The sequence below is a fragment of the Hyaena hyaena genome, unplaced genomic scaffold, assembly GCF_003009895.1.
Source record: "Hyaena hyaena isolate Hyena2069 unplaced genomic scaffold, ASM300989v1 scaffold_1768, whole genome shotgun sequence".
NCBI classification, from domain to species: domain Eukaryota; kingdom Metazoa; phylum Chordata; class Mammalia; order Carnivora; family Hyaenidae; genus Hyaena; species Hyaena hyaena.
In genome coordinates this window covers 161,887-187,969 of record NW_024082396.1, presented here as the reverse complement: position 1 = coordinate 187,969, position 26,083 = coordinate 161,887, and the positions used below count along the sequence as shown (strand labels likewise).

At 39.3% G+C, this 26,083-nt stretch overlaps 1 protein-coding gene and 1 non-coding gene across 2 annotated transcripts; both read right to left on the bottom strand.

Moving 5' to 3' along the window:
* Positions 1-12,669: 12,669 nt before the first annotated feature.
* On the bottom strand, positions 12,670-12,772 carry LOC120226569. Its single transcript, XR_005527055.1, has one exon. It is a non-coding gene; the product is annotated as a U6 spliceosomal RNA (small nuclear RNA).
* Positions 12,773-15,235: 2,463 nt separating this feature from the next.
* On the bottom strand, positions 15,236-16,240 carry LOC120226568 (vomeronasal type-1 receptor 4-like). Its single transcript, XM_039224737.1, has one exon. It carries the CDS (start codon positions 16,238-16,240, stop codon positions 15,236-15,238), a length of 1,005 nt encoding a protein of 334 aa, XP_039080668.1.
* Positions 16,241-26,083: the final 9,843 nt, after the last annotated feature.

The following is a 26,083-nucleotide window of genomic DNA, read 5'->3' as shown; positions in this document are numbered from 1 at the left end:
ACTATTACTTAAGAAAAGGTACTAGCGAGGGGCTTCTGGGTGGCTTAGTCAAGAGTCCGACTTTCACTTAGGTCATGATCTCGCGGTTCGTGGGTTCGAGCCCCGCGTCGGGCTCTGTGCTGACTGCCAGCTCAGAGCCTGGAGCCTGTTTCAGAGTCTGTGACTCCCTCTCTCTCTGACCCTCCCCTGCTCACGCTTTCTCTCTCTCTCCTAGAAATAAATAAAACATTAAAAAATTAAAAAAAAAAGAAAAGGTACTAGCGATAAGATAAGGCTTATGAAAAATCAAAATGTAAGACATACACGAAAGAATTTTTTAGCTTGAAAGTGTGTGTATTATATAAATTGAAGCTGTAGAGTTTGGGGTTAATGTAAGAATAGTTTTAAATCAGGGATTACACCACAAGATATTTCCCAGGTAATAGTTTCTATCTGAAACGCAGTTTGTAATGTTGCTATTTTAATTGCTTCCCCTAATTTTAATTTGAAGATGGAAAACAGTCTCCTCAAAATCAATAGACCAAGTAGGAAACAATTATTGTCTCTGTAGCTCTTCATACACCCAAAATTAGAGAAATCATTTCTATTCCTGAAACTGCCTTTTGAAGACACTGATTTTACACTAGTTTAGAGGATTCCTGTAGATTTAGTACAAGCATGGAGATGTTAGAATCACACTGCTACAAATCCTGAAAATGTAGCCTGTGATTCCTGTCTATAGTCTTTAAGTAATTTAAAATCTGTTTTCCTATCACTTGGGTTAAACACCAACAGTCACTGTCAGGATTACACTAAGTCACATCAGGAGCCTTCAGGTCTAGGAACCCATCTCCCTTTACTAGCTCAGCCCATGCCTCAGAATTATTCCTCCTTCCCGCCTGGCTCTGGCATACAACCAGAAGAATCTCTTTTTCTGAGACCATCACTTTCCAAGACTCCTGACACCTCACTGTGCTCACAGACTCTGCCTCTCAGACTGAAACGGAAAATACTCCACTCCCTCCAGCTGGCTCAGTGTGCTGGTTACGGCAATCAGGGTTTATGTGATAGGGAGGCAGCCAGACCATGAGACAAGGGTTTGCAGTTCTGTGACCTCACCTCCCTGCAGAATTATCTTTTCACCTGTAGCGACAGTGAGAGGACAGGCTTGGGGAACTGAGAATATTTGTGACCAACTTTTCCCCGCAATTGCTAATTGCTGAAAACAATGACAGGTTGATAGTTAGCAGCTCCAAAAAGACCTTTGCAAGTGTTGAGAGGGCTTTTTCTTTTCCTTAAACCCTGGAAGCAGGCAGGGTCTCATAGGATGGGAGTGGAGAATACTGAGGTCTGACACATGTGGGACTGGCAGTAAGGCTGAGGTGTCTCATGGGATTCTCTGCTCCCCTGAGAAGTTGCTCATCCCCAAAGTGAGCCTTACCTAATTTTCAGACCAGTATTCTGTTCCATCATTTAAGTTATGAGTTGAGAATGTAAACCAGGCAACATACCTCAGAAGGATTTTTAAAGTGGTTTAAAATAGAACATAATGACATTTATATTAGAAAACATTGGACTTTTCCCCCCAGAGGTCAGTGTCAATTAATTTGGTACTTTAGGTAAAATGGGATTTTTTTTCTTCCATAGATGTCTATAAAAACTTCCAATAGGAAGTCTAAACAAAGCAATATCTATGGAAAGTTATAGATTTATAGGTGTCTGTTACAAAGAAAAATACTAAAATCAGAGGGTTATTCAGGCTGATTGTACAATTTTTTAACTGTGAAGTAAGTTGATATTACTTCAACATCACTGAACTTCTAGAATTAATCCATTGCTTATTTTTCCCCCTAAGAAACAAATCCAACATTTGACACTATTCCACTATTCAATTTCCCCAATTTACAAATCAGGGATTAGAGACATAATGACAATAACCCCTACACACACACACACACACACACACACACACACACACACACTTTGACACTTTCACAGATTTACAACTGTAAATTTACCCACATACATATCAACACACTCAAACATACACTTACATTCTTAAACAGCCGCACTCACATGTACTTTCTGTGACAAACTCGTGATCAGCCACAGTCACATGGCCCTAATAAACCCCAATAAGTCTTTTTTTAATGATTTATTTATTTCTAGGAGAGAGAGTGACAGCATGAGCAGGGGAGGGTCAGAGAGAGAGGGAGTGACAGACTCTGAAAAAGGCTCCAGGCTCCGAGCTGGCAGCCAGCACAGAGCCCGACGCGGGGCTCGAACCCACAAACCGCGAGATCATGACCTGAGCGAAAGTCGGACGCTTAACCGACTAAGCCACCCGGGCGCCCCAAAACCCCAATAAGTCTTAGTGAAGGTTCACATTTAGAACAGTGGTAGCTTGAGAACTCTAGGTACCTGCATAGGGGGCAGGTCTTGCTCATTTTACGTCCTTCCATCCTGTGATGTTATTTACTAACTGCAACACTTCAAAGATGCTGTGATAAGGCTGCTTCAGGTTGAGGCACACAGTGGTCAAGTTGGGGTGTTGGGGATGCGCTGCTCTGCATGTGTGACAGAGAACTAGAATGTGTGATAGGTGACCTACAATGAGAGCACACGATGGAGGTATAGATATGGTTCAGAGAGCATGGGGGTGTGGGGAGATAGAGAAATTGAGGAACAGAGGAAAGGGGTTTAAAAGACACAGGAGTGATAAAGTCACAGAGTGATTAAAGTGTGCGTTTCAGTATGTGAGGGACAAAGTGTGCAAGGAAGTCAAGGGTAGAAAGATACTGTGTGTGCTGGGTGAATAAGTGTTTGGGGGTCCGGGGAAAGAAGGACTTAATGGGAATGGACAGGTAATGGGAGAAGGTGGTTAGGGAGCCAGAGTGTGTAAAAACCACATGAGACTTTACATCTTTGACAGGTTAAAGACTGTGATGGGTGAAGGGGTATTACAAGTAGGGCATGCAAGTCCTGTGGGTGGTTAATGAGCCTAAGCAAGGGAGAAGAGTAGAAGGGGAGGTGGAGCTCTGGGGCCATGGTAATGAAGGACGTAGTGAGGCAAAATGGCAGAGGGGTGATGAAGGGAGCTTGGGAAGATACTGCCCACATGTGCTAAAGAGCCCAGGGAAAGGGGCAGGGATTTCATGGTTGAGATGTTGTGTGAGGCTATTGGGAAAGAAGAGAAAGTTGGGTGGTTGGATGCGGGGGATGCTAGGGTTCAGGAATACCAAATTCAGTGGAAACAGCCTAGGATCTCTGGAACAGAGGACTGGTAAATGTCTAGGGAAAGGCAGCACTGGAGGTCTAACACAAGGGTGATGGGAGGTGAAGGAAATTGGTCTGTGGCATCTGGAATGCAGTGGGGTAGGAGTGGTGGAGATTTGAGGTCAGAGGAGTTTTGAAGGACAGGAGGTCCTATGGAGTTTTAGGGGATGTTCAAGGTCAAGTGGGCGGGAGTGGGGAAAGAAAAAGGGTGGGGAAGGATAGAGCCTGGGGTGATGGAGGTCACTGGGGAAGACTGGATGTCACTAATTCACTCCCCACATTCATTAATTCTCTCATTTACATTTGACTCACAACTTAATCTTGGAAAAATTCTAAGTTTAATTCACAAGGAAAAAACAAAAAAGCAAAAAAACTTTAGGCATAAAATACTGGAAATTGAATATGTAATGGAGAATTTCATGCAGGATTTGGGGTGTACTGCAAGCCACAGCCATTTTGCTCTTTTTTTTTTAATTTATTTATTTATTTATTTATTTATTTATTTTTAATTTTTATTTATTTCTAGGAGAGAGAGAGAGACAGCATGAGCAGGGGAGGGTCAGAGAGAGAGGGAGACACAGACTCTGAAACAGGCTCCAGGCTCTGAGCTGGCAGTCAGCACAGAGCCCGACGCGGGGCTCGAACCCACGAACCGCGAGATCATGACCTAAGCGAAAGTCGGACGCTTAACCGACTAAGCCACCCAGGCTCCCCCCCCCTTTTTTTTTTAATATATTGTTTAAATGTATTTGTTTAGAGAAAGGAGGAAAGGGCAGAGAGGGAGAGAGAGAATCCCAATCAGGCTCTGCACTGTCAGCACAGAGCTGGATGAAGTGGGGGTCGAGCTCATGATCCATGAGATCATGAACTGAACCGAATTCAAGAGTCAGATGCTAAACTGACTGAGCCACCCAAGGGCCCTCATTTTGCTCTTTTAAGATGTGGCACAAGGGATGCAACCACGGCAGTTTGGGCAGGAGCACCTTTAACCAGTATACAGTACTCAGTGATGGAAATTGGTGTCAGAATGTCCCTTATTAGGCTTTATCTTTGTCTTGAAGACCTTGAGTACCTTAAACTTAATGATGAAAATCCCTTTGTTCCACTAGAATATAATATGTGCTTTATTAAAATATGAAACAGCAAGGTAAAACTTAAATTTCTAAGTATTCTTTTTTATGTTTCCCCTTATTAGAAAATATTTGAAGAGGTAAGGTTGTGCTATTTTTGTAGATTTACTGAAATTTATTTTAAACTATGTTTTCATTGAGAAAAATCACTGGTCTCATAATGTGGCAGATACATCTCCACCCACTGTTGTAACTGTGAGGTTTATGGCATGTTGCACTGCAGGAGGGACTTTGTATATGTCTTTAAGGTTCTGCACTTAGGTGATGAAGTGACCATAAAAGAGTTTATCTGAATGGGCACAATGTAACCATAGGAAGTTTTAGACCAGGGAGTACGTTAGAGATGAGAGGCCTGACAGTTTCTTCCCATGCTGTGACTGTCTTTGGAGACAGGTGACTAGGGGCACATGGAAACCATGAAGAGGAAATGATTTCTGACAATAATCAAAGGATCTTGGAACCTGAATTCTTCCTCGTGTTTCACAGAAGAGCCCATATGGGCTGCCATCTGGATTTTTGATTTGTGAGCTTCTAAGCAGAGTACACAGCCAAGCCTACGGAACTTCTGATTTATGAACTGTGAGACCATAAGTGGGTGTTGTTTTAGCCACTAAGTACGTGGCAATTTGTTAGATTGGAAATAGAAAATGAATACATGCATTCCTCATTTTGTTATGCATCACTTTGCTGTGCTTCAGCTGAAAGTTTGTCGTGACCCTGCCTCCAGCAAATCTATCAGTACCATTGTTCTAACAGTAGTTGCTCACTTTGTGTCTCTATGTCACGTTTTGGTAATTCTTGCAATAGTCCAAACTTCCATTAATATGTTTGTGATGGGGACCTGTGGTGGGTGATCTTTGAAGTTACTGTTGTAATTGCTTTGGGGTGCCACAAACCACACCCACATAACATGACAAACTTAATCGATAAAAGTTGTGTGTGTTCTGAGTGCTCCACTGGCCAACTATTTTTCCATCTCTCTCCTTCTCCCCAGACCTCCTTATTCCCTGAGACACAACAGCACTGAGATCAGGCCACTTAATAACCCTACAGTGGCCTCCAAGTGTAAGGAAGAGTCATATGCCTCTCAGTTTAAGTCAAAAGCTAGAAATGCTACAGCTTAGTGAGAAGGCATGTCTAAGGCCAAGACTGGCCAAAAGCTGGGTCTGTTGTACCAAACAGTTAACCAAGCTGTGAATGAAAAGGAAAAGTTCTTGATGGAAGTTACAAGTGCTAGTCCAGTAAACACACAAATAAGAAGGCAGAAGAGGCACGCCTCGGTGGTTCAGTCTGTTAAGCATCTGACTTCGCCTCAGGTCATGATCTCTTGACTCATGAGTTCGAGCCCCACATCGGGCCCTGAGCTGTCATCTGGAGCTGGAGCCTGCTTCGAATTCTGTGTCTCCTCTCTCACTGCCCCTCCCATACTCACACTCTGTCTCTCATAAATGAATAATTTGTTTTTATTTTTTATTTTTTAAATGAATAAATATTATTTTAAAAAGGCAGAAGAGCCTATGTTGATATGTAGAAATCTGCTGTGGTCTGCAGAGATCAAAACAGCCACAACATTCCCTTAAGCCAAAGCCTAATCCAGAGCAAGGCCCTGACTCCCTTCAATTCTGTGAAGACCAAGAGAGGCATGGAGGTGGCAGAAGAGAAGTCTGAAGCTGGCAGAGGTTGTTCAGGAGATTGAAGGAAAGAAGCCATCTCTGTAACATCAAGTGCAAGGTGAAGCAGCAGGTGCTGATGTAGAAGTTGCAGCAAGTTTTCCAGAGGTCGCTAAAATCATGACTACACCAGACAACAGATTTCCAGTTGTTTCCAGACAAAACAACCTTCTACTGGAAGAAGATGTCATGTATGACTTTCATTGCTAGAGAGAAGTCAATGCCTGGCTTCAAGGCTGACTCCTTTTAGGAGCTAACACAGCTGCTGACTTTAAGTGGAAACCTGTGCTCAGTGACCACTTGCATGTCGTAAATCCCTTAAGAATTATGCTAAATGTAGTCTGCCAGTGCTCTGTAAATGGAACAGCAAAGCCAGGATGACAGAAAATATGTTTACAACATGGTTACTGAATATTTTTAGCCCATTGCTGAGACATACTGCTCAGAAAAAAAAAGTTTCTGTCAAAATATAACCACTTATTGACAATGCGCCTGGTCACCCAAGAGCTCTGATGGGGATGCACAATGAGATTAATGTTGTTTTCATGTCTGCTAACACAGAATCCATTCTGCAGCCCATGAATCAAGGAGTCATTTTGACCTTCCAGTCTTATTATTTAAGAAAACATTTCATAAGGCTTTGACTGCCATAGATTGTGATTCCTCTGATGGATCTGGGCAAAGTGAATTGAAAACTTTCTGAAATGAACTCCCCATTCTAGATGCCATTAAGAACATTTGTGACTCAGGTGTGCCTGGGTGGCTTAGTAGGTCAAGCATCTGACTCTTGATTTTGGATAAGATCATAATCTCACAGTTCATGAGATCGAGCACCACATCAAGCTCTGCATTTATACCACAGAGCCTGCTTGGGATTTCTCTCCCTCTCCTCTGTCCTTCTCTGACTCTCTCTTTCTGTCAAAGTAAATAAAACATTTTTTTAAAATGACATTTGTGATTCATGAGAAGAGCTCAAAATATCAATATGAGCAGGAGTTTGGAAGTTGATTCCAACACTCATGGATGAAGTTGAAGGGTTCAAGACTCCAGGGAGGAACCAACTGCAGATGTGTGGTAACAGCAAGAAAACCTGAATTAGAAGCTTGGGGGCGCCTGGATGGCTCAGTGGGTTAAGTGTTTGACTTTGGCTCAGATCATGACCTTGTGGTTTCTGAGTTCAAGCCCCACATTGGGCTCTGTGCTGACAGCTTGGAGCCTGGAGCCTGCTTCAGATTCTGTGTCTCCCTCTCTCTGCCCCTCCCCCATGTGTGTGTGTGTGCACGCGTGCGTGCACTCTTTCTCTCTCAAAATAAATGTTTAAACTTTTTTTTTTAAAAAGAAGTGGAGCTTGAAGATGGAACCGAATTGCTGCAACCACATGATAAAACTTCAATGAATGCAAAAGTTGCTTTATATGGATGAGCAATAAAAGTGGTTTCTTGAGTAGTTCTTGAATCTACTCCTGCTGATGATGCTGTGAAGATTGTTGAAATGACCACAAAATCTTTAGAATATTATAGATTTAGGTGATAAAGCAACGGCAGGGCTTGAGTGGATGAACTCCAATTCTAAAAGTTCTGCTGTGAGTGAAATTCTATGAAGCACCACCACATGTTACAGAGAAATAGTTTGTGAAAAGAAGAGTCAATCCATGTGGCAAACTTCATCGTTCTCTTATTTTAAGAAATTGTCACAGCCACCCCATCTTCAGTAATCACCACTCTGACAAGTTAGCAGCCATCAACATGGAGGCAAGACCCTCTCCACCAGCAAAAAGATGACAACTCACTTGAGGACAAGCTCAGATGATGATTAGCATGTTGTAGCAACAAAGTATTTTAAAATAAAGTATATATGCTTTTGTTTTAGACATAATGCTATTGCACACTCACTAGACTACAGTGTCATGTAAACATTTATATGCACTAGGAAATGACAATGTTTACTTGACTTGTTTTTTGTGATACTTTGTCAGGGCGGTCTGTACCAAAATCCACAATATTTCTGAGGTATGCTTGTACATGTAGAAATAAATGTAATTATAAATAGTTATAGGACAAAGTAAAAGAAACCATTAATTATCCCACATCCAGTTTTAGCTGTTTGTCTTGTATCTTCCTCCTTATGGAATTTAGACTATGTCTGAAATTGTATGAAAAATATACACACAGATACACTATTAATTCTTTTATTCTTGGTTCATTATTTCCATAAATATTAGACTTATCCAATAATTCTTTCTTCCTCAATCAGTGACCTAGGAAGGAGATATTCTTCCTCTGAAGTGTTACATCATATTCCATGTGGATCACCAATGAACCATCTGCTTGAAATATTTCCTATTTATACATGTCCAGAGCTAAATATGTCTGTCTCCTGATATCAGACACATTATGACAAACAGATCCTTAATCATATTGATCTGTGCACATGTAGATTATCTATATGGTTCTGAGACATGAGATTCCTTCTCCATTATGAGTACACACATTCACTACTGATGGGGAATTGCTAATAGGCCCTTGCACTTGGATATAAAACATAATACCCCACCAACTGTCACTTTACATGCCACCCCATATATTTTTTTATTTCCTTTCCTGTTCTGGGGCTTCCTTCACCTCTCTCCCATTGTGGAATGGCCTCAGAAAGAGTGGAGGCTTCCCCAGAAGAAGGGACTAGAGGGAGGAATTCTTATGTTGAAATGTGGGTATCTTCTACCCTGCAGACCCAAGTGTATATGCAGAGCAGTGCTGTGACTCTGGGCTCTGGGGTCCTACTCAATCCCAAGGACTTACTCTTCATGTCCTGGTGCTCCAAGTAGTCCCCACACAAATGCCACACATTAGACTATGTCTCCAAAAGACTCCCAGCATATCCCTACTCCATACTGGCCCTGAACAGTAAAGGAAGCTGGTCCCTCCAAAGATTCCAGTCTATGAACCACTTACCTAGAATGTACTCAGCCTCAAAAGAACAGGTCTGAGTCAGAGCCCAGGCACTCCTAAGACCAGAATCTGTAGCACAAAACTGTTCTTTCCACCAACTCTATACCATCCCTTTCATGGGTCCTTCATTGTTTCTCCTCTGCTTTAATTCACTTCCTTCCCATGGATGTATGGGAGGATAGGTAAGATAAATCCATTACTGGTGGGTGCCCAAAGACAGACATGCATAACCTGAATCCAGTACTTCCTTTAAATCATCTGCCTGAAATCTAGCATCAAGGTCCTGGAACTGGACACCCAGAACCACCCTGCATGGTATAAATGGCCATGATTCCCTACAGACCCTATTCCAAATTGGCACCTTATAGATGCCTCCAGATTACCTGGTGCTTCCAGCATAACTGTTGGGTCACAAACTCATGAGCTTCTGAGGTGAAATCTGAAACTGGCTGTCCACAGAGGGTAGAGAGACACTGAAGAAAGAGGTAGGCCACTCAGTTTGGTAGGTGGCAGGTTTAATGAGCAAAGGAACTTAAGTGGCTTGTCTTGGGTGGCCACAAGATGAGTAGATCTCCATACTCACCTGCCAGAATCTTGGAAGTTTCTGGTGTGGTTTTTGCAGATTTAGTCACATGCACTGCCCAGATGGTCTCCACAAGCTCTTACTCTCAAGGCTATGTCCTTGGAACAGCTCCCACTAGGAACAGTGGGTAGAACATACATTCAAAGGACAGGAGATGGGGGGAGGAATCTATTGCCTAGGGCAAGCTCTCAAGTCAAGCGGTGGTCACATCTTCTTGATGACCTCTTCCACCAATAACACGAAGATCAGCCCCAAACTCAGATTTCCTCAAGTCTTTACCAAAAAATGAATACTTCTGGCTATCTAGGGTCTGCAGGACCTACCAAAAAGAAGAAGCATCTCTTTTTTTAAATTTTTAATGTTTGTTTATTTTTGAGAGAGAGACAGAGTGTGACTGGGGAAGGAGTAGAGAGAGAGGGAGACATGGAATCCAAAGCAAGCTCCAGGGTCTGAGTTGTCAGCACAGAGCCTAATGCAGGGCTCAAACTCATGAACGATGAGATCATGACCTAAGCCAAAGTTGGATGCTTAACCAACTGAGCCATCCAGGCACCCCAAGAAGGATCTTAAATCTTACTCTATTTGGTAGCAAAGGAATTAGGTTGTCTGTTTAATGGTTGGTGGCAGAACATTTGAGAATCCTAGGTCTGCAACAAAAGACCTAATGTTTCATGTCACAACTGACAGCAAGATCTTCATGTCTGCCTTTCCTCCCCTTGTCTTTCCCCAAGACCAGGTATTGAGGGGGATTGCAAACAGCTCCAGGAGGTTCTGTACATTTGTAAATTTGCACCATAGCTGAGGAGCCACAAACTTAAGAAACCCCAATATTTTAAGATGGATCATAAGCCAACTTGCCCAGCTTTTGCCTCAGAGAAAGCCATTACCTTTCTTATTATTGATCAATTAATCAGTCCATTACCTCCAATTAAGAAACATCCGCATTAAAGACTATTCTTTACACAAAATGTTATCCTTGATAAGATAGTTTGGAATGAAAGCTAATAAAAGATATAAATAAGATAAATGCCTAAGGAAATTATATCACATCAGGGTTGACTTCTTCCTTTATGTATGAAAAAAAATTGATCATTTGAACAAAATGGTTCTGGGCATCAGGACTTTGATGTGTGGTGCAGGGGATTCCTAACGGCTTTAGGAGGCAGGAGAAAAGGGCAGAATGACCATCAAAATTCATACCTAAAAAGTCAGTCCCAAGGAAGATGTGCTGTTACCTAGTAAGGCAGTAATAGGTGAAAGAAAAGGAACCACAAGACAGTATTTGCTAAATAAATTGCAATTTATTAGTCTTACTGGAAAGCAATATAAATTGCTACCCACATTACAACAAAGTGATTCTGAATGATTTCTACATGATATAGTGAATAATGTAGTTTAAGAAGAAAACAGAAGCACCTGGGAGGCTCACTTGGTTAAGCATCCAAATCTTGATTTCAGCTCAGGTCATGATCTCACAGTTTATGAGATTGAGTCCCTACTTAAAATCCTCTCCTTTCCAATTCCTCTGTTCTTTCCCTGCTTGCTGGCACTATCTCAAAAAAAATGTAAAAATTTTTAAAAATTTTTAATATTTTATTATTTATTTTAGAGACAGAGAGAGAGCTGGGGAGGGGCAGAGAAAGAGGGAGACACAGAATCTGAAGCAGGCTCCAGGCTCTGAGTTAGCTGTCAGCACAGAGCCCAATGCGGGGCTCTAATCCACACATCCTGAGATCATGACCTGAGCTGAAGTCGGACGCTTACCCAACTGAGCCCCTCAGGCGCCCTGTAAGAAAAAAACAGAAGATATAATCTCTGCATTCTTAGTATGGAAAATATTTCTGACACCGAACAAAAAGACATTAAATATAACAGGAAATGACAAGTTATAATACAATTTAGAGCTGATCTTCATGAGTATAGAGATAGATAACACACCATGAAAAGACAATTTATGCAGCACATATAAAGAACTAGTATAGGCCAAGTAGAAAAAGGGACACAACTTAAAAAATGGCAAAAATATCCCAAAGGACATTAAATTTTTAAAAAGCTTATATGAAGTCAATATGCAAAAAGATATTCAACTTTTTTAGTTACCAAGGGAAGACAAAATCCTTATTGGAACAATCAACAAGAAAGTTATAATGACGATGACAGAAAATACTAAGTGTTGGTACAATGGGGATAAACCAGATATCACATACTCTGCTACTTGGTATGAAAATTAGTTTCAAAAAGAGCCTTTTGGAAAATATTTCACAATGTGTGATAAAGCAAGACAGGTATATGTGTATGGTAAAACCACTACCGAGGAACCTGGGTGGTTCAGTTGGTTCATCTCAGGTCATGATCTCATAGTTTGTGAGTTCGAGTCCTGCACTGGGCTCTTTACTGCCAGTGCAGAACCCACTTTAGATCCTCTGTCCCTCTCTCTCTCTGGGCCTCCCCCCTCACACACTCTCTCTCTCAAAAATGAATAAGGATTTAAAAAAAAATCCCACCATCACGTGTACACCCAAAGGTATACGTACAAGTCTCACAAAGAGAAAAGAATTTGCAAATATCCTAATTGTCCCAAACTGAAAACCACTCATGTGAATGACAACAGAGGAATGATTAAATTAACCCTTTGATATTCAATATCGATATTCACAAATAACACATTGAATAATAAAAATTAAAAATAAGTGAATGCTGTATTCGCTCATTGGTGTGAAATTAAAAATTGCCTCAAAATTTTCTATGCTCTAAGATGTCAGATTATTGGTTACCTGGTGAAAATACTGAAACTTTAGGGGGAAGAGTAGGGTATCTGTGGAATGTGCCAATAATTCTACATCCATGCATTTTTTAAAATGTAGGTGTTCAATACAGAGGTCTATTTACTTTGTGACATTTCACTGAGCTGTGAGTTTATGACCTGTGCATATGACATCAACACTTTTAAAAATACAGATCAACAAGGAAACGTGCTGGGAGAGTGGACTGGTTTATTGTTGGGTTGCCATCATACTGTCCAGTGTTTTAAACCTATCAAATAATTCTACTCTGATTAGTTTTTAATGGAATGCTGTAATTAAAAAAATATAGAATGCTTCATGAATTTGTGAGTCATCCTTTTGCAAGAGGCCATGCTAATCTCTGTATTGTTCCAAATTTAGTATGTGTGTTGCCAAAGAAAGCATAGTATGCTGTAATTTTAAGTTAAAAATGAAAATATGCCAACGTACAACCACCAAATTGAAAGGGGTAAAGCTTAGAAGTATTTCCAAAATAAAAAAGAAAGTTACTATAGAAAAACAAAGAACATATAACCGGTGTAATGAAGACCACACTATAAACTGGTAATTACAGTCCAGAATATAACCATTTAGTGCATAAAATACAAATACACTAAGTACTCTTGCTAAGGTTAAATGCATTTTATTATATACAGTTGGATATTTTTTCCCCAAGAAACATAGCTAAAATATAAGGATTAAAATTAAAAAATTCATTCCATGTAGCTTAATTAATTGATTATACACGCCCTAAAGGAAAGAAGTTATTGGTGAAAAATTTTTAATGCTTTTTATTTATTTACTTACTTATTTACTTATTTATTTATTTATTTATTTATTTATTTTGAGAGACAAAGACACAGCACAAACAGGGGAGGGGCAGAGAGAGGGAGACACGGAATCTGAAGCAGGCTCCAGGCTCTCAGCTGACAGCACAGAGACAGACATGGGGCTGGAACTCATGGACTGCGAGGTCATGACCTGAGCTGAAGTCAGATGCTCAATAGACTGAGCCACCCAGGTGCCCCAAGTTATAGTTATTTTAAATACTTGATATAAAAAATTAATTTAGAAAGAATAAGAAAATATAACAGATATAATGAAGATCAGACAAGAATTTGTTGAATTCATTCTTCAATATATGCGTTTTTGCATTAGCCTTAAAGGCTACTTCTAAATAAGTTAAAAAAAATTAGTATGTTCGTTTGGATACTTTTCCAAGAGAGATATCTCAAATATAAGGGTTCATATAAAAAGATGAAAAATGTGTTCCATGTAAATTTATGCAACCATATCTGGACACACATATCAAATAAAATAGAATTTAATGTTACAGCAGTTTATGTTTTATTACTTTACAATTTCCCAATGTTTTGGATGCAAAACAAACATAATTTGATCTAAAATGTATGCTTGTGCATTTATAAACACAACAATCATGAATACACATATGTATATACCTTCAAATACAAATACACAGAAATATACACACGCAAGCACGTTGTTTAGTGTGGAATATGTTGTACGTATCTTTAAGTGTAACGTGATTTAAGATATGTTTCTCTATTTCTTTGACAGAACATTTAATATATACACATCAGGCAAAACAAATTCTTTGTTTCTAATATTTAAAACTTCAGTTCTTCATATGAGCTTTATGATATAAATATAGCAGAAACCAACATTAATTTGTAAAATTGTAGAAATGTCCATTTTCTTCCTTTCAATAGCCACAGGCCAAAAACTACACATCAATAAAATGGATTCATGGTTAACCCCTCCAAATGACCATTCCCCCATCACTTCTTGAGTGATGGAAGACACTACCCTAACATTATTCTTCACCTTGGGTCATGGGATTGCACCTTGGGAACCTATTTCTGCCAACATGCCCAACTGGCATCTTCACATTATTAGAAAGAAACTACCTTATACAGATTCCCAAATCCATATAACTTTATCCCAAGCAGAATGCATTTTTAATAAGCAACACTTTACACAATATCTTTTAAAAATCTGCAAAAAAAAAAAAATAGATCTCAGTTGTCTGACTCCAGTTTAAATGGCTACCTCCACATGAAAATGTTTTCAATATACTCCTCTCCCTTTATAACACCTTACTTCAAATGACTAGGGTCCCTGTGAGGAAGTAATGTAAAATTCATTACTTATCCCTCAATGGCTGTACTATCTGAAATTGAATTTACCTACCAGTTTCACTATTGCTCTTCATTTTTCAGTTTCTTGGATGACAGTGTATATTGGTGCTTCTGTTTTAGGGGATTTTTCCTACAATTCTACTAGCACTTAATGTCTGGAAAATTTACTGTGTCAGATTGAAAGCTGTATTCTTTTTTTTTTTTTTTTAGGCTTATTTATTATGAGAGAGAGAATGAGAGAGAGAGAGAGCATGAGTGAGGGACAGGCAGAGAAAGAGAGAGAATCCCAAACAGGCTCCCCATTGTCAGTACACAGCACAATGCAAGGCTCGATCTCACAAACCATGAGGTCATGATTTGAGCTGAAACCAAGAGTTGGATGCTTAACAAACTGAGCCATCCAGACTCCCTGAAAGTTGTATTCTTAATGACTTCTTTATAATCTCCAAATTGTCTCTGGAATAATCACTGTATAGAAGCTGAACTCCTCCACTGCGAATATTAGTCAATTTCAATTACATAAATATTAACATGATTATATTTCATTTACAGTTGCCATTCGCATTATTATTTACTTAGGAGCAGAAGGTCAGTCCTCGTTTTCTACTTTTGTGACTATTTCATAGCTGTGCTTATCCACTGAAGGGGATTATGAATAAACAAACCACCATTTAAATAAACATACGGTTTACATATTTATTACAAGTTTAGGTGATCCGTGTTCCTTTCCAAGGAAAGCAGAGGGTAGACACTCTGGAGTCATAACTCATGAGGATGTAGGGGCTGACCGTAGGGAAACACGCAGCGATTAGTGCAGAAGTGTTCCTCAGCCACAGACTGGAGTTGTTAAACAGGACCGAACAAATGTGCAAGAAAGAGGAGAGTGCCCACAAGGACACAAAGGTGCTCACCAGGACAAGGATGCTTTCAGTGGCTCTGGTCTCAGGGGAGGGTCTGGCGGAGAGATTGTTCCTAAGGATGTATTGGACCCGCTGCTTGTGCCTATGCAGGATGAAGACCATGGAGCCGCTGGCCCAGATCATGAGCCCCAAACAGAAACCATCATGGAATAATACTGCTGCTACATACAATGACTGTGCTATATAGCCCCCAGTTATGGAATAACAGTAGCCATAATCTCTCTTCCTTGTTATGTTCGTGTTGCCCCTTTTGTTGGTCATAACGAAAAGAACCATAATATTAAGCATCATGTTCAGGACCCAGCAGAGGATGTTGGAGATGCCCATGTACTTCAGAGATTTCGCTTTAAGCCCTGACCACCTGGAGTCCACTGGACTGATCATGACCACCTGGAAGACAGTCAAGAGGCAGATGGTTCCAATGGCCACATCCCTGCCCACTTTGTGAACATAGAAAACAAGTTTGCATTCAAAATCGCTAAGGGAATATTTCACGTCCAAATCTACCATCGTTTGGGGGATTCCTTTGGAAAAAATAACTAAGAGATTGGCCACAATCATGTGCTTGAGAATCAGATCTGTGGACCTTGCCCTACATTCTGTCAAGTGAAGCAAGAGATAATGGCAAAGAAGAGAGAAATTCCCCAGAATCCCGACTATCGTCTGTAATAGAAAGATCATTCTCATTGCCAAACCCCTGTCGGCCTTTTTGCCAGTTCCCAGGGAGTGATAGTCATCTTCCAAGCCAGAGATTCCTGCATGGGAACATGAGGCATGAGCTACATGTGTCATAGCTTGAATTCAGTATTTTCTTCTTACCTTAGCTCCCACTTAGAAATCATTGTTTATAGTTAACACATTTTAACAGGTTTTCAAGTATTGACTGTTAATGTAAGGTGCTTTCTACAGAGTATGATTAATACTAGAAAGGGTATGTGTGTAGCATCCTGGATTCTTCACAACTTCATGAGAGTGTATGAGCATTTTCATGGAAAAAATAAGGAGCACTGAGGCAGAGAAAGGCTAGTGATTTGTCAAATTCAAACCATATTTATGGGAATGGGGAGATTTGAACCTCATTGGGCTGATATAATGGCAGTGCCTTTAAGCACAATGCTCTTCTAACAAAGCTAGTTAGATGTATTCTTCAAAATATAGGTGTGTATTTAGATGTTTTTGCACATACTATTTTATATTTGGCATTTTATATTTTTGTACAAGTTTCCATTTATGTGTAAAATTTTATTGTATAGGCTAAGACCTATTATGAATAAGGCTATAAATATCTTCATAAAATCTAGCTGTGCTGATTGTAGTATAATTGTATACAGACCTACTCCATGACAAATTATATACAAAGAATGTACTACTGGCTGTGTATTGGATTGGCCACAGAAACACTAATTTGCTTTTATATCAGCAATGAAATGACACCTACACAAAAATCACTTAATGCTCTACTGTGCTCTGAACTATGGAACTTGAAACACCAATATGAGAAAGTACTATAGAGTAGAAACTCAGTATCACTAATTTCAAATTCCAAACTAATGTTTACTAACATAACTTAAGAAAACGCATTGGCGGGACACCTGGGTGGCTCAGTTGTTTAAGCATCGGACTCTTGATTTTGGTTCAGGTCATGATCCCAGGGTTGTGAGATTGAGCCCCACGTCAGGCTCTGCACTAACAGTGTGGAGTCTGCGTGGGATCCTCTCTCTCCCTCTCTTCCTCTGCCACTCCTCTCTCTCTTAATAATTACACTCCCTCTCTCTCAAAATAAATAAATTTTGAAAACAAAGAAAACACATTGACAATAAGGCAAGCTTTGTTAAACATGTTTTCCTATAACGCATATACAAAATGAAATCTCTAGGATGTGAAAACTTGTACATTTTATAAATTGAAATTTCAGAGCTTGTGATTGATAATATTTTTAAACCAGAGAATTGCTCACAAGATACTTTTGTGTCTGTCATCTGAAATCCATTTTATAACATTGCCATTTCCTTCAATGCTCCCCCCCTTACTCAAAGATGGAAAAATGGTCTTACCAAAATCAACAGATCATAGATGTTTTCAATAGGAAATAATTAATGTCTCCACTAATCATGTCATACACCCTGAGATAGAGAAACATTTCTCCTCCAGTCATTGTTATTCATATGCACTGCTTCTGCAAAGGATTTGATAATTCTGTAGATTTTTTTCTAGCTTTTATTAACCATGCAGGTATTATAGGCACCTGTAGTTATCCTGACTCTCAGCTAGTAAGGTAGCCTGGCTGCAGATCTATTTTAGAACTACAGCCATGATTCACATTAAAAACAAGATTTGATTATCACTTGGATTAAACACCAACTGTCACTGTCAGGGTTATAGTAAATTACATCAGGAGCCATCAGGGATTGGTGAAGGTCTAGGACCCTGTCTTTCTTTACCGATTCAACTCAAGCATCAGAATTATTCCTCCTTCCTGTGTGGCTTTGGCCCTGGACAAGTCTGAAATCCAGAAGAGTCATTTTGTTTCCCCAATATAATCACTTACCTAGACTCTTGATAACTCTCTTTGTTTGCAGACTCTGCTCCTTAGACTGAAATAGAAATATTCACTGGAGTTTCTCTGGCTGCCAGGACGGGGGGATTAACATGATGGTCACCACAGCTAGTATCGTGTGAGAGAAAAGTTAAGCTGTCAGACCACTAGATATGGGCTTGTAGTCGTGTGATGTCACCTCCCCATGGAACTACAATTTTCTCTTCACCTATAGTCACAATGAGAGTACAGGCATGGAGAACTGGGAATATTTGTGACAAACTTTTTTTCCCAATTCTTAATTGTTGAAAACAACAGCAAGTTTCTAGTTTTCATCTCCAAAGGGATCTTTGCAAGTGTTGGGAGGGCTCTTTCTTCTCCTTGATCCCTGAAGGCAGATGGTTTCAGAGGAAGGGAGCAGGAAACACTGAAGTCTGACACATGTGGGACTAGCCATGAACCTTGTGTGTCTCACTGCATTGTCTGTTCCCTTGAAAAGTTTTTCTACACCAAATGAATTATTTCCTAGTCTTCAGGCTGGATATATTGCAAATACGGTACCAATATTCACCATTTCTGCTACCCCTGTAGATATAGGAAATCTAAACAGAATAATAATCATAGAGGGGGACCTGGGTGGCTCAGTTGGTTAAGCATCCCACCCTTGATCTCAGGGTCCTGAGTTCAAGCCCTGCATTGAGCTCTGTGCTGGATGTGAAGTCTACTTATTTAATAATAATAATAATAACAACAACAACAACCATAGAAATATGCATGTTCATGAGCCTCTCACCAATGAAAGCATGCTTTTTTCAGACAGCATAAGATAATTCGCTTAAAATTTTTTTTTTAACATTTATTTATTTGTGAAAGACAGAGGGACATAGAGCACTACTGGGGAAGGGGCAGAGATAGAGGGAGACACAGAATCTGGAGCAGGGTCCAGGCTCTGAGCTGTCAGCACAGAGCCTAATGCAGGGCTTGAACTCACAGACTGTGAGATCATGATCTGAGCCAAAGTGGGATGTTTAACCAACTGAGTCACCCAAATGTCTCTGGGATCAGATAATTTAAAAAGTCGATTTTACAATGCTTTTAATACCACATAGGCAAATGTTACTTCCTTAATCCAAGGGCATTGAATGGTTACCTTGTTCCTCAAGGTTTTTTTAAATTTTTAAATATATATTTTTTTTAATTTTTGAGAGACAGAGAGACAGATCATGAGTGGGAGAGAGACAGAGAGAGAAGAAGACACAGAATCCAAAGCAGGTCCAGGCTCTGAGCTGTCAGCACAGAGCCAGACACAGGGCTCGAACCCATGAACCGTGAGATGAAGTCGGATATAAAACTGACTGAGCTACCCAGGTGCCCCTGAAGCTTTTTTTTTTTTTTTCTGAATGTTTAGTAATGAGCCTGATTGCTTTCATAATTGATTTTTTAAATATGAGTTCAAATCAATCCTTTTGTTTTTTCCTTCAAACAAATCCACAATATGATCTAGCACCTCTGTCTAGAGCCCCTCGTTTCCAAGTGGGGGATTAGAATCCTATGGTGCTCAGTTTCTCATCTACATGTGTTTTCCAGCCTTACACACAGATGCAAACGCACACGTGTTCATACACACAAATACAATCACAGTCACACATGCTCATTTACTTGAACGCATATACACTCACACTTTCTTTAACAAACTCTCATGCATCCAAAACTCACTATATATAAACACACACACTATATATGCACATATGCACAGTGTGTCATACATGCTATGACACACACAAGCTCACACAACTGACTCATATTAATAAAGTCACATTCACGCCATCAACACAGATATTTGTATCTCAGTAAGGTGTTCACATGTGAACGAATTGTGGTATGTTCACACCTTCTGGAGGTATAGAAAGGGAGGCCCTTTTTAGTCTTTTCATCCCTGAACAACCCACAAAGTTATTATTTAGAATGTGTAACATTAGATGTTGCTGTGAGCATTACTAGCTCACAGGTCAAGGTGCATAGCAAAAAAGGTGAAATGTTGGCGGAGTGACTCTGTGTGTGTGTGAGAGTGTACATATGTATTTTATTTTTTAATGTTTGTTCATTTTTGAGAAAGAGAAACAGAGAGAGAGTATAAGCAGGGGAGGGGCAGAGAGAGAGACACACACACAGAATCCAAAGCGGACTGCAGGCTCCATGCTGTCAGCACAGAGTCCCACGCGGGGTTCAAACTCACAGACCATGAGATCATGAGTTGAGCCAAAGTCAGATGCTTAACTGACTGAGCCACCCAGGTGTCCCAAGAGTGCATATAAGGTAAAATGAAGACACAGGGAAAGGGCATACAGGTAGGGTGCAGACAGCATAGGGAGTGAAGGAAGGGAGAGCTCAGGGGTGTTGGGGAACATCATCAAAAAAAATAAAATGTGATCACTGATTGACCCATGAGCTTGGCCCCAGACACTCAGAGGCCCCTCACCTGCTCCCTTGTCCTTGGAATGTGGGTTCTACTTGCCTTTCCCACTCCCAGAGGCTGCTCCAAGGACACAGCCTTGAGATGGTGACATAGTGTTGAGAATACCTGCATGGTGTACATGACTGAGTCCAGTTAAGGCTTCTCTCTATATAAACTTTAAGATTGGACAGGCAGGTATGGGGATCCACTTATTGTGCCACTGCCCAAGACAAGTTTCATATGTAAGTTCTCTTTACTTATTAAAACTGCTACCCACCAATGTGGAGTGGCCAGCCTCTTCATCTCTCCCTGCCCTCCATGTACTGAGGCCAGTTTCTGATAACATCCGGGAATTTGCAGAGAAGGGTAGGAATCAACAGGAGGGAGAGAGGGGAAAGAGGGTTAAGAGGAACAAGTGGGCTCAAGTAACTGAGAACCTAAACAAAGGGATTTATTGGTATAAGAGATTTAGCGTGCAAGGAAGTTAAGGATACTAGAGAAATTGTGGACTTTGTGGATGGATGAAGAAGGTCATGGGGATGAAGGGATTAATAAGGATGGACTAATAATGACAGAAGGTGAATTAAGCACAGGATTAGGTAAAACATACATTATAGTTATTGTCTGTGAGAACTTAGATAATACAACAAATGAAGCAGTATATCTATTGGGGTATTCAGTTCATGGGAGTAATTGATCAAAGTAGAGATGCAGAGTAGAGAGAGAGAGATGGAACTTGAGGGCTAGGAGTGGGTACAGGGAAGCAAAATGGGAGCAGAGTGCTGCTGAAAGCTGGGAAGGATAGTGGGAATCATGAGCTAAAGGGCCCAGGAGAACCAGGTAGGGATTGCAGGGTAGGCACAATGCATGAAAGTCATGGGGAAAATGAGGAAATCCAATGGTTAAGGGCTGAGGCTCAAGGGCCACAGAGGACATAAGAAATGGTTTGAGATCACTGAAACAGGAGGGTAAATTTAGGAATAGGAAGACGGAGGGAAGCGAGGCTGGTGCATTCAAGGGGTATGGAAAGTAAAGAACATTTGTGTGTGGTCATTGGAATGTGGAGAGAGAACTTTTGAAGATTTTGAGGTTATAAAGTTCACAAGATGGAGACAGAGGTTAACTGTAAGAATCTAGCAATGGTGGGGGTATCTACAGGAGTTCTAGGGGAGGGCTACAGTTCACAGGGTGGGGGTCACTGAGGCAGATCTAGGTGCAGAATGCAGGCTGTTGTAATGAAAGTCACAAGGGCAATTTGGAAGTCAACAATTTGGTGCCCATTCATTATTTCCCTCTTAGAGGACTCAGTCATGATTTAATCATAAATAGATTATAATTTCAGCTCATTAGGCCAAAAAAGTACCTATATAAAATACCCCTAAAATAATTTTTGTTTTAAGATTTTATTTTTAATTTTAAGCAATCTCTACACCCAGCATGAGGCTCAAACTTACAACCCCGAGTCAAGAGTTGCATGCTCCACCGACTGAGCCAGCCAGGTGTCCCCCCAACAGCCCCCCACCAAAATGCTTTAAATTGGATATAGAGTAGATGTCTGCATGTAGGACTTGGGGTGCACAATGGCCCAGCCATCTTGCTCTTCTTTCAGAATACCAAATATATAGGATGTGAGCTGGGTGGCAGGAGGGGCTGTTAACTGGTACTGGGTAGTCAGTAAAGGAAAGAAGTGCCTGGAGGGCCACCCAACTTGGCCTATGTCTTGAGGTCTTGTGCTGAAATAGGACACAATGAAAAACTCTTTAATGTTTCCAAAGTATAATACATATCTTATTCACAAAATTATCCATAATGAGACAGATTTTAAATAAATTATTTTTCTCCAGTTTTATTGAGGTCTGACAAACCAATAGTTTATATTTTAAGTGTACAACACAATGTTTTGGTGTGTATATATATACATACTGTGAAGTGATTAATGAAATAAAATCAATTAACAAACCTATCACCTCACATAGTTATCTTTTCTCTGTGTGTGTAGTGAGCACTTAATATCTCCTCTCTTAGCAAAGTGTAAATATCAAATAATACATTATCAACTACAGTCACCATGCTTCATGTTAGATCCTCAGAAGTTTTCAATGTGCACAACTGAAACTTTGTACCATTTTACCAACATCTATTCATTTCTCCCACCTCTGAGTCTGTGAAAACCTGTAGTCTTTGTTCTATGAGTTTAACTCTTCAGGGTTCCACAAATAAGTGAGATCATGCAGTGCTTCTCTTTCTGTACCTGCCTCATTTTACTTAGCATAATGTTCTCCAGGTTCCTCCATGTTGTTTCTGGATTTGACATAGAAAGAAACAAAAGCAAAAATAAATAAATGAGACTGCTTCAAACTAAAAAGCTTCTGCCCAGCAGAGGAAACCATCAAATGAAAAAGACGACCTACTGAATGAAATAAAATATTTGCAAACCATATATCTGATGGGGTTAGTATCCAAAATATATAAAGAACACATATAACTCAATAGGAAAAACAACAACGACTATAACAAACACCAAGAACAACAACAAAAACAAATAAACAAGCAATCTGATTTTAACAGGGACAGAGGAGGGGCACCTGGGTGGCTCAGTTGGTTAAGCATCTGATCTCAGCTCAGGTCATGAATTCATGGTCCATGAGTTCAAGCCCCCCATTGGGTTCTGTGCTGATAGCTTGGAACCTGGAGCCTGCTTCAGATTCTGTGTCTTCCTCTCTCTCTGCCCCTCCCCAGCTCTCACTCTGTCTCTCTCTCTTTCTCTCTCTGTGTCAAATAGAAATAGACATTTAAAATTTTTCATTAAAAAAAAAAGTAAAAAGGGACAGAGGATCTGAATAGACATTTTCCCAAAGAAGACATACAGATGGCCAGCAGATACAAGAAAGGTGCTCAACATTATTAATCATCAGGAGATTGCAAATCAAAACCACAATATCACCTCACACCCATTAGAATGGCTATTATAAAAAAGATGAGAAATGGCAAGTGTTGACAAGGATGGACAGAAAAGGAAACCCTTGTGCATTGTTGGTGGGAATGTAAATTGGTGCAGCCACTATGGAAAATTATATGGTGGTTCCTCAAAAAATTAAAAATGAAACTACCATATTCTGCAATTCTACCTCTGGGTATTTATTTAAAGGAAACACAAAATACTAACTCAAGAAGATATATGCACTCCTGTGTTCACTGCAGCATTATTTACACTAGTGAAGACATAGAAACAACCTAAGTGTTCATCAATGGATGAATGGATAAAGAAGATGCAGTATATATGTGAATATTATTCAGCCATTAAAAAGAAAGAAACCTTGCCATTTGTGACAATATAGATGAAATTTGCAGTCCATTAGCATTATGCTAAGTGAAATAAGTCAGACAAAGAAAGACAAATACCATATAATCTCAATTATATCTGGAATCTAAAACAAACAAACAAAGCCTGAACTCATAAATATACAGAATAGATTAGTGGTTGCCAGAGACAAGGGCTACCCCTTGTGGGTGAAATAAGTGAAGGTGGTTGAAAGGTACAGACTTCTTGTTATAAAATAAATAAGTCCTGATCATGTAATGTACAGCATATAAACAAAAACAAATTGAGTGAAAGTTAATCTATTAGTGTTGCATTGCCATCATATTGTCCAGGTAGAAGTAGATGTATTAAATAACTACACTCTGAATAGTTTTTAAAAACTATTTATTTATTTTTGAGAGAGAGAGAGAATACAAGTTGGGGAGGGCCAGAGAGAGAGTGTGTGACAGAAGTTCCAAAGCAGATTCTACTCTGAAAGCACAGAGCCCAGTTCTGACTTGTTTTTTTAAAGTATACTGTAATTTCTACATTAAAAACTAAGAAATACTAAATATATGATCTCCAAGATAAGAGAGGTACAATGTAGAATTATTTAAAATTAATGCAGAAGTTGGAATTGGCAAACTAAGAACAGACAGACTATAGGTGTAATGAAGAACATAGTATAGATTGATAAATGCAATTGGAAATACATTTAATATGATACTGAACATAAGAGATTAATCTCATTAAAGTCAAACATATTTTACTATATGTAATTGAGTATTTTTTAAGAGATACAGTTAAATATAAGAATTAAAATTGAAAAAAGAAAAACATATTCTATATAATTTTCTCAGTAATTACACATACTCCAAAAGGGGGTACAAAATACAGAGTTATTTTAAAAAATAGATACAGGGGTGCCTGGGTGGCTCAGTTGGTTGAGCATCTGACTTTAGATTTCAGCTCAGGTCATGATCTCAGTTGTGGGACCTAGCCCCACTCCATCTACACACTGAGCTTGGAGCCTGCTTAAGCTCACGCACTTGTTCTCTTTCTCTAAAATATTTTTTTAAATTATAATGGAGAAAAGATAAGAAAATAGAACAGGTGTAATAAAGAGCATATAAAAAGTTGATAAATCCAATTCTAGATATATCCGCTCTTACATTAACCATAAAAGACAAATTACAACTAATAAAGTCAAACATTTTCTTAGTATATCCAACTGGCTTTATTTTCCAGAGATATAGATAAGTCAAGGATTAAAATTGAAAAATTAAAAATGTATTCTATGTAACTTTTACCAATTAAACCACTAGGATGGAGGGATCAGATAATATATAATTTACAGTTAAAACATTATAATTAGTATTATATTTATTCTTCAATTTAGTTTTCCAATATTATTGACAGAAAAATAACTTATTTTATATGAGCATATATGTACATATATACACACATGTATATACACAAACTTATACACATATAAAAACTTACACATATATATGCACAAATATTGATATGTTATATCTATCCATCTACATACTGCTTGTGGTATAATTATGGTAAATATTTCTCTGTGTTTCACATGGGCTAAAAAATGCATTTCTCTATTTTTTGTGGCAAAGGGGTCAATATATGTCCATTAGATCAAACTAATTCTTTTGCTTTTTGAATTTTGAATCATTAATATTTACATCAACTTTATATGTACAGACAGCTACATTAAAATATTTCCCAAAATTAAGGACATGTCCATTCTCATCTTTTGACAACCTCACACAAAAACTCCAAATTAACAAATTGGATCCATGACTTACTCTTCCAACGGCTACTCCCCCACTACTCAAGTTTAATGAAAGTTCCCTAAATAAACTTATTTCCTCACCCAAGAAACCAGAGAGTGTACCATGGAGGCTGCTTCTTGCCAACATGCCTTAATGGCATCTTTGCATAATAGATCAAGAGGAAACTTCCACAGATCCCCAAATCTATGCATTTTTATCCCATACAACATGTGTTTTTTACGAGTCAACACTTGAAAACAGCAAAACATACTTTTGTGCTCTTCCCTAACCTACACGAGGTCAATGTGGTCCTTCTGTAAGAAAATGCTTAAATCTCCCTTCAAAACATCAGACTTCAAATGATTAACATCTCTACAAGAGTGTGACATACCAAACTCATACTTGGCTCCTGATGCCTCCATTCTCTGAAAACGAATTTACTCTCCAGCTTAACTCCAGGTTATCCATTATTCTGTGGAAATTTTGTTGTCTTCAGTATATTGAAGGGCCACATCAAATGGTGTCCCTAGCTTAGGGAATTTGTCGTATA

Excerpts from the sequence above, each read along its gene's own strand:
- LOC120226568 (XM_039224737.1), bottom strand. The coding sequence starts at position 16,240 with ATGACACATGTAGCTCATGCCTCATGTTCCCATGCAGGAATCTCTGGC.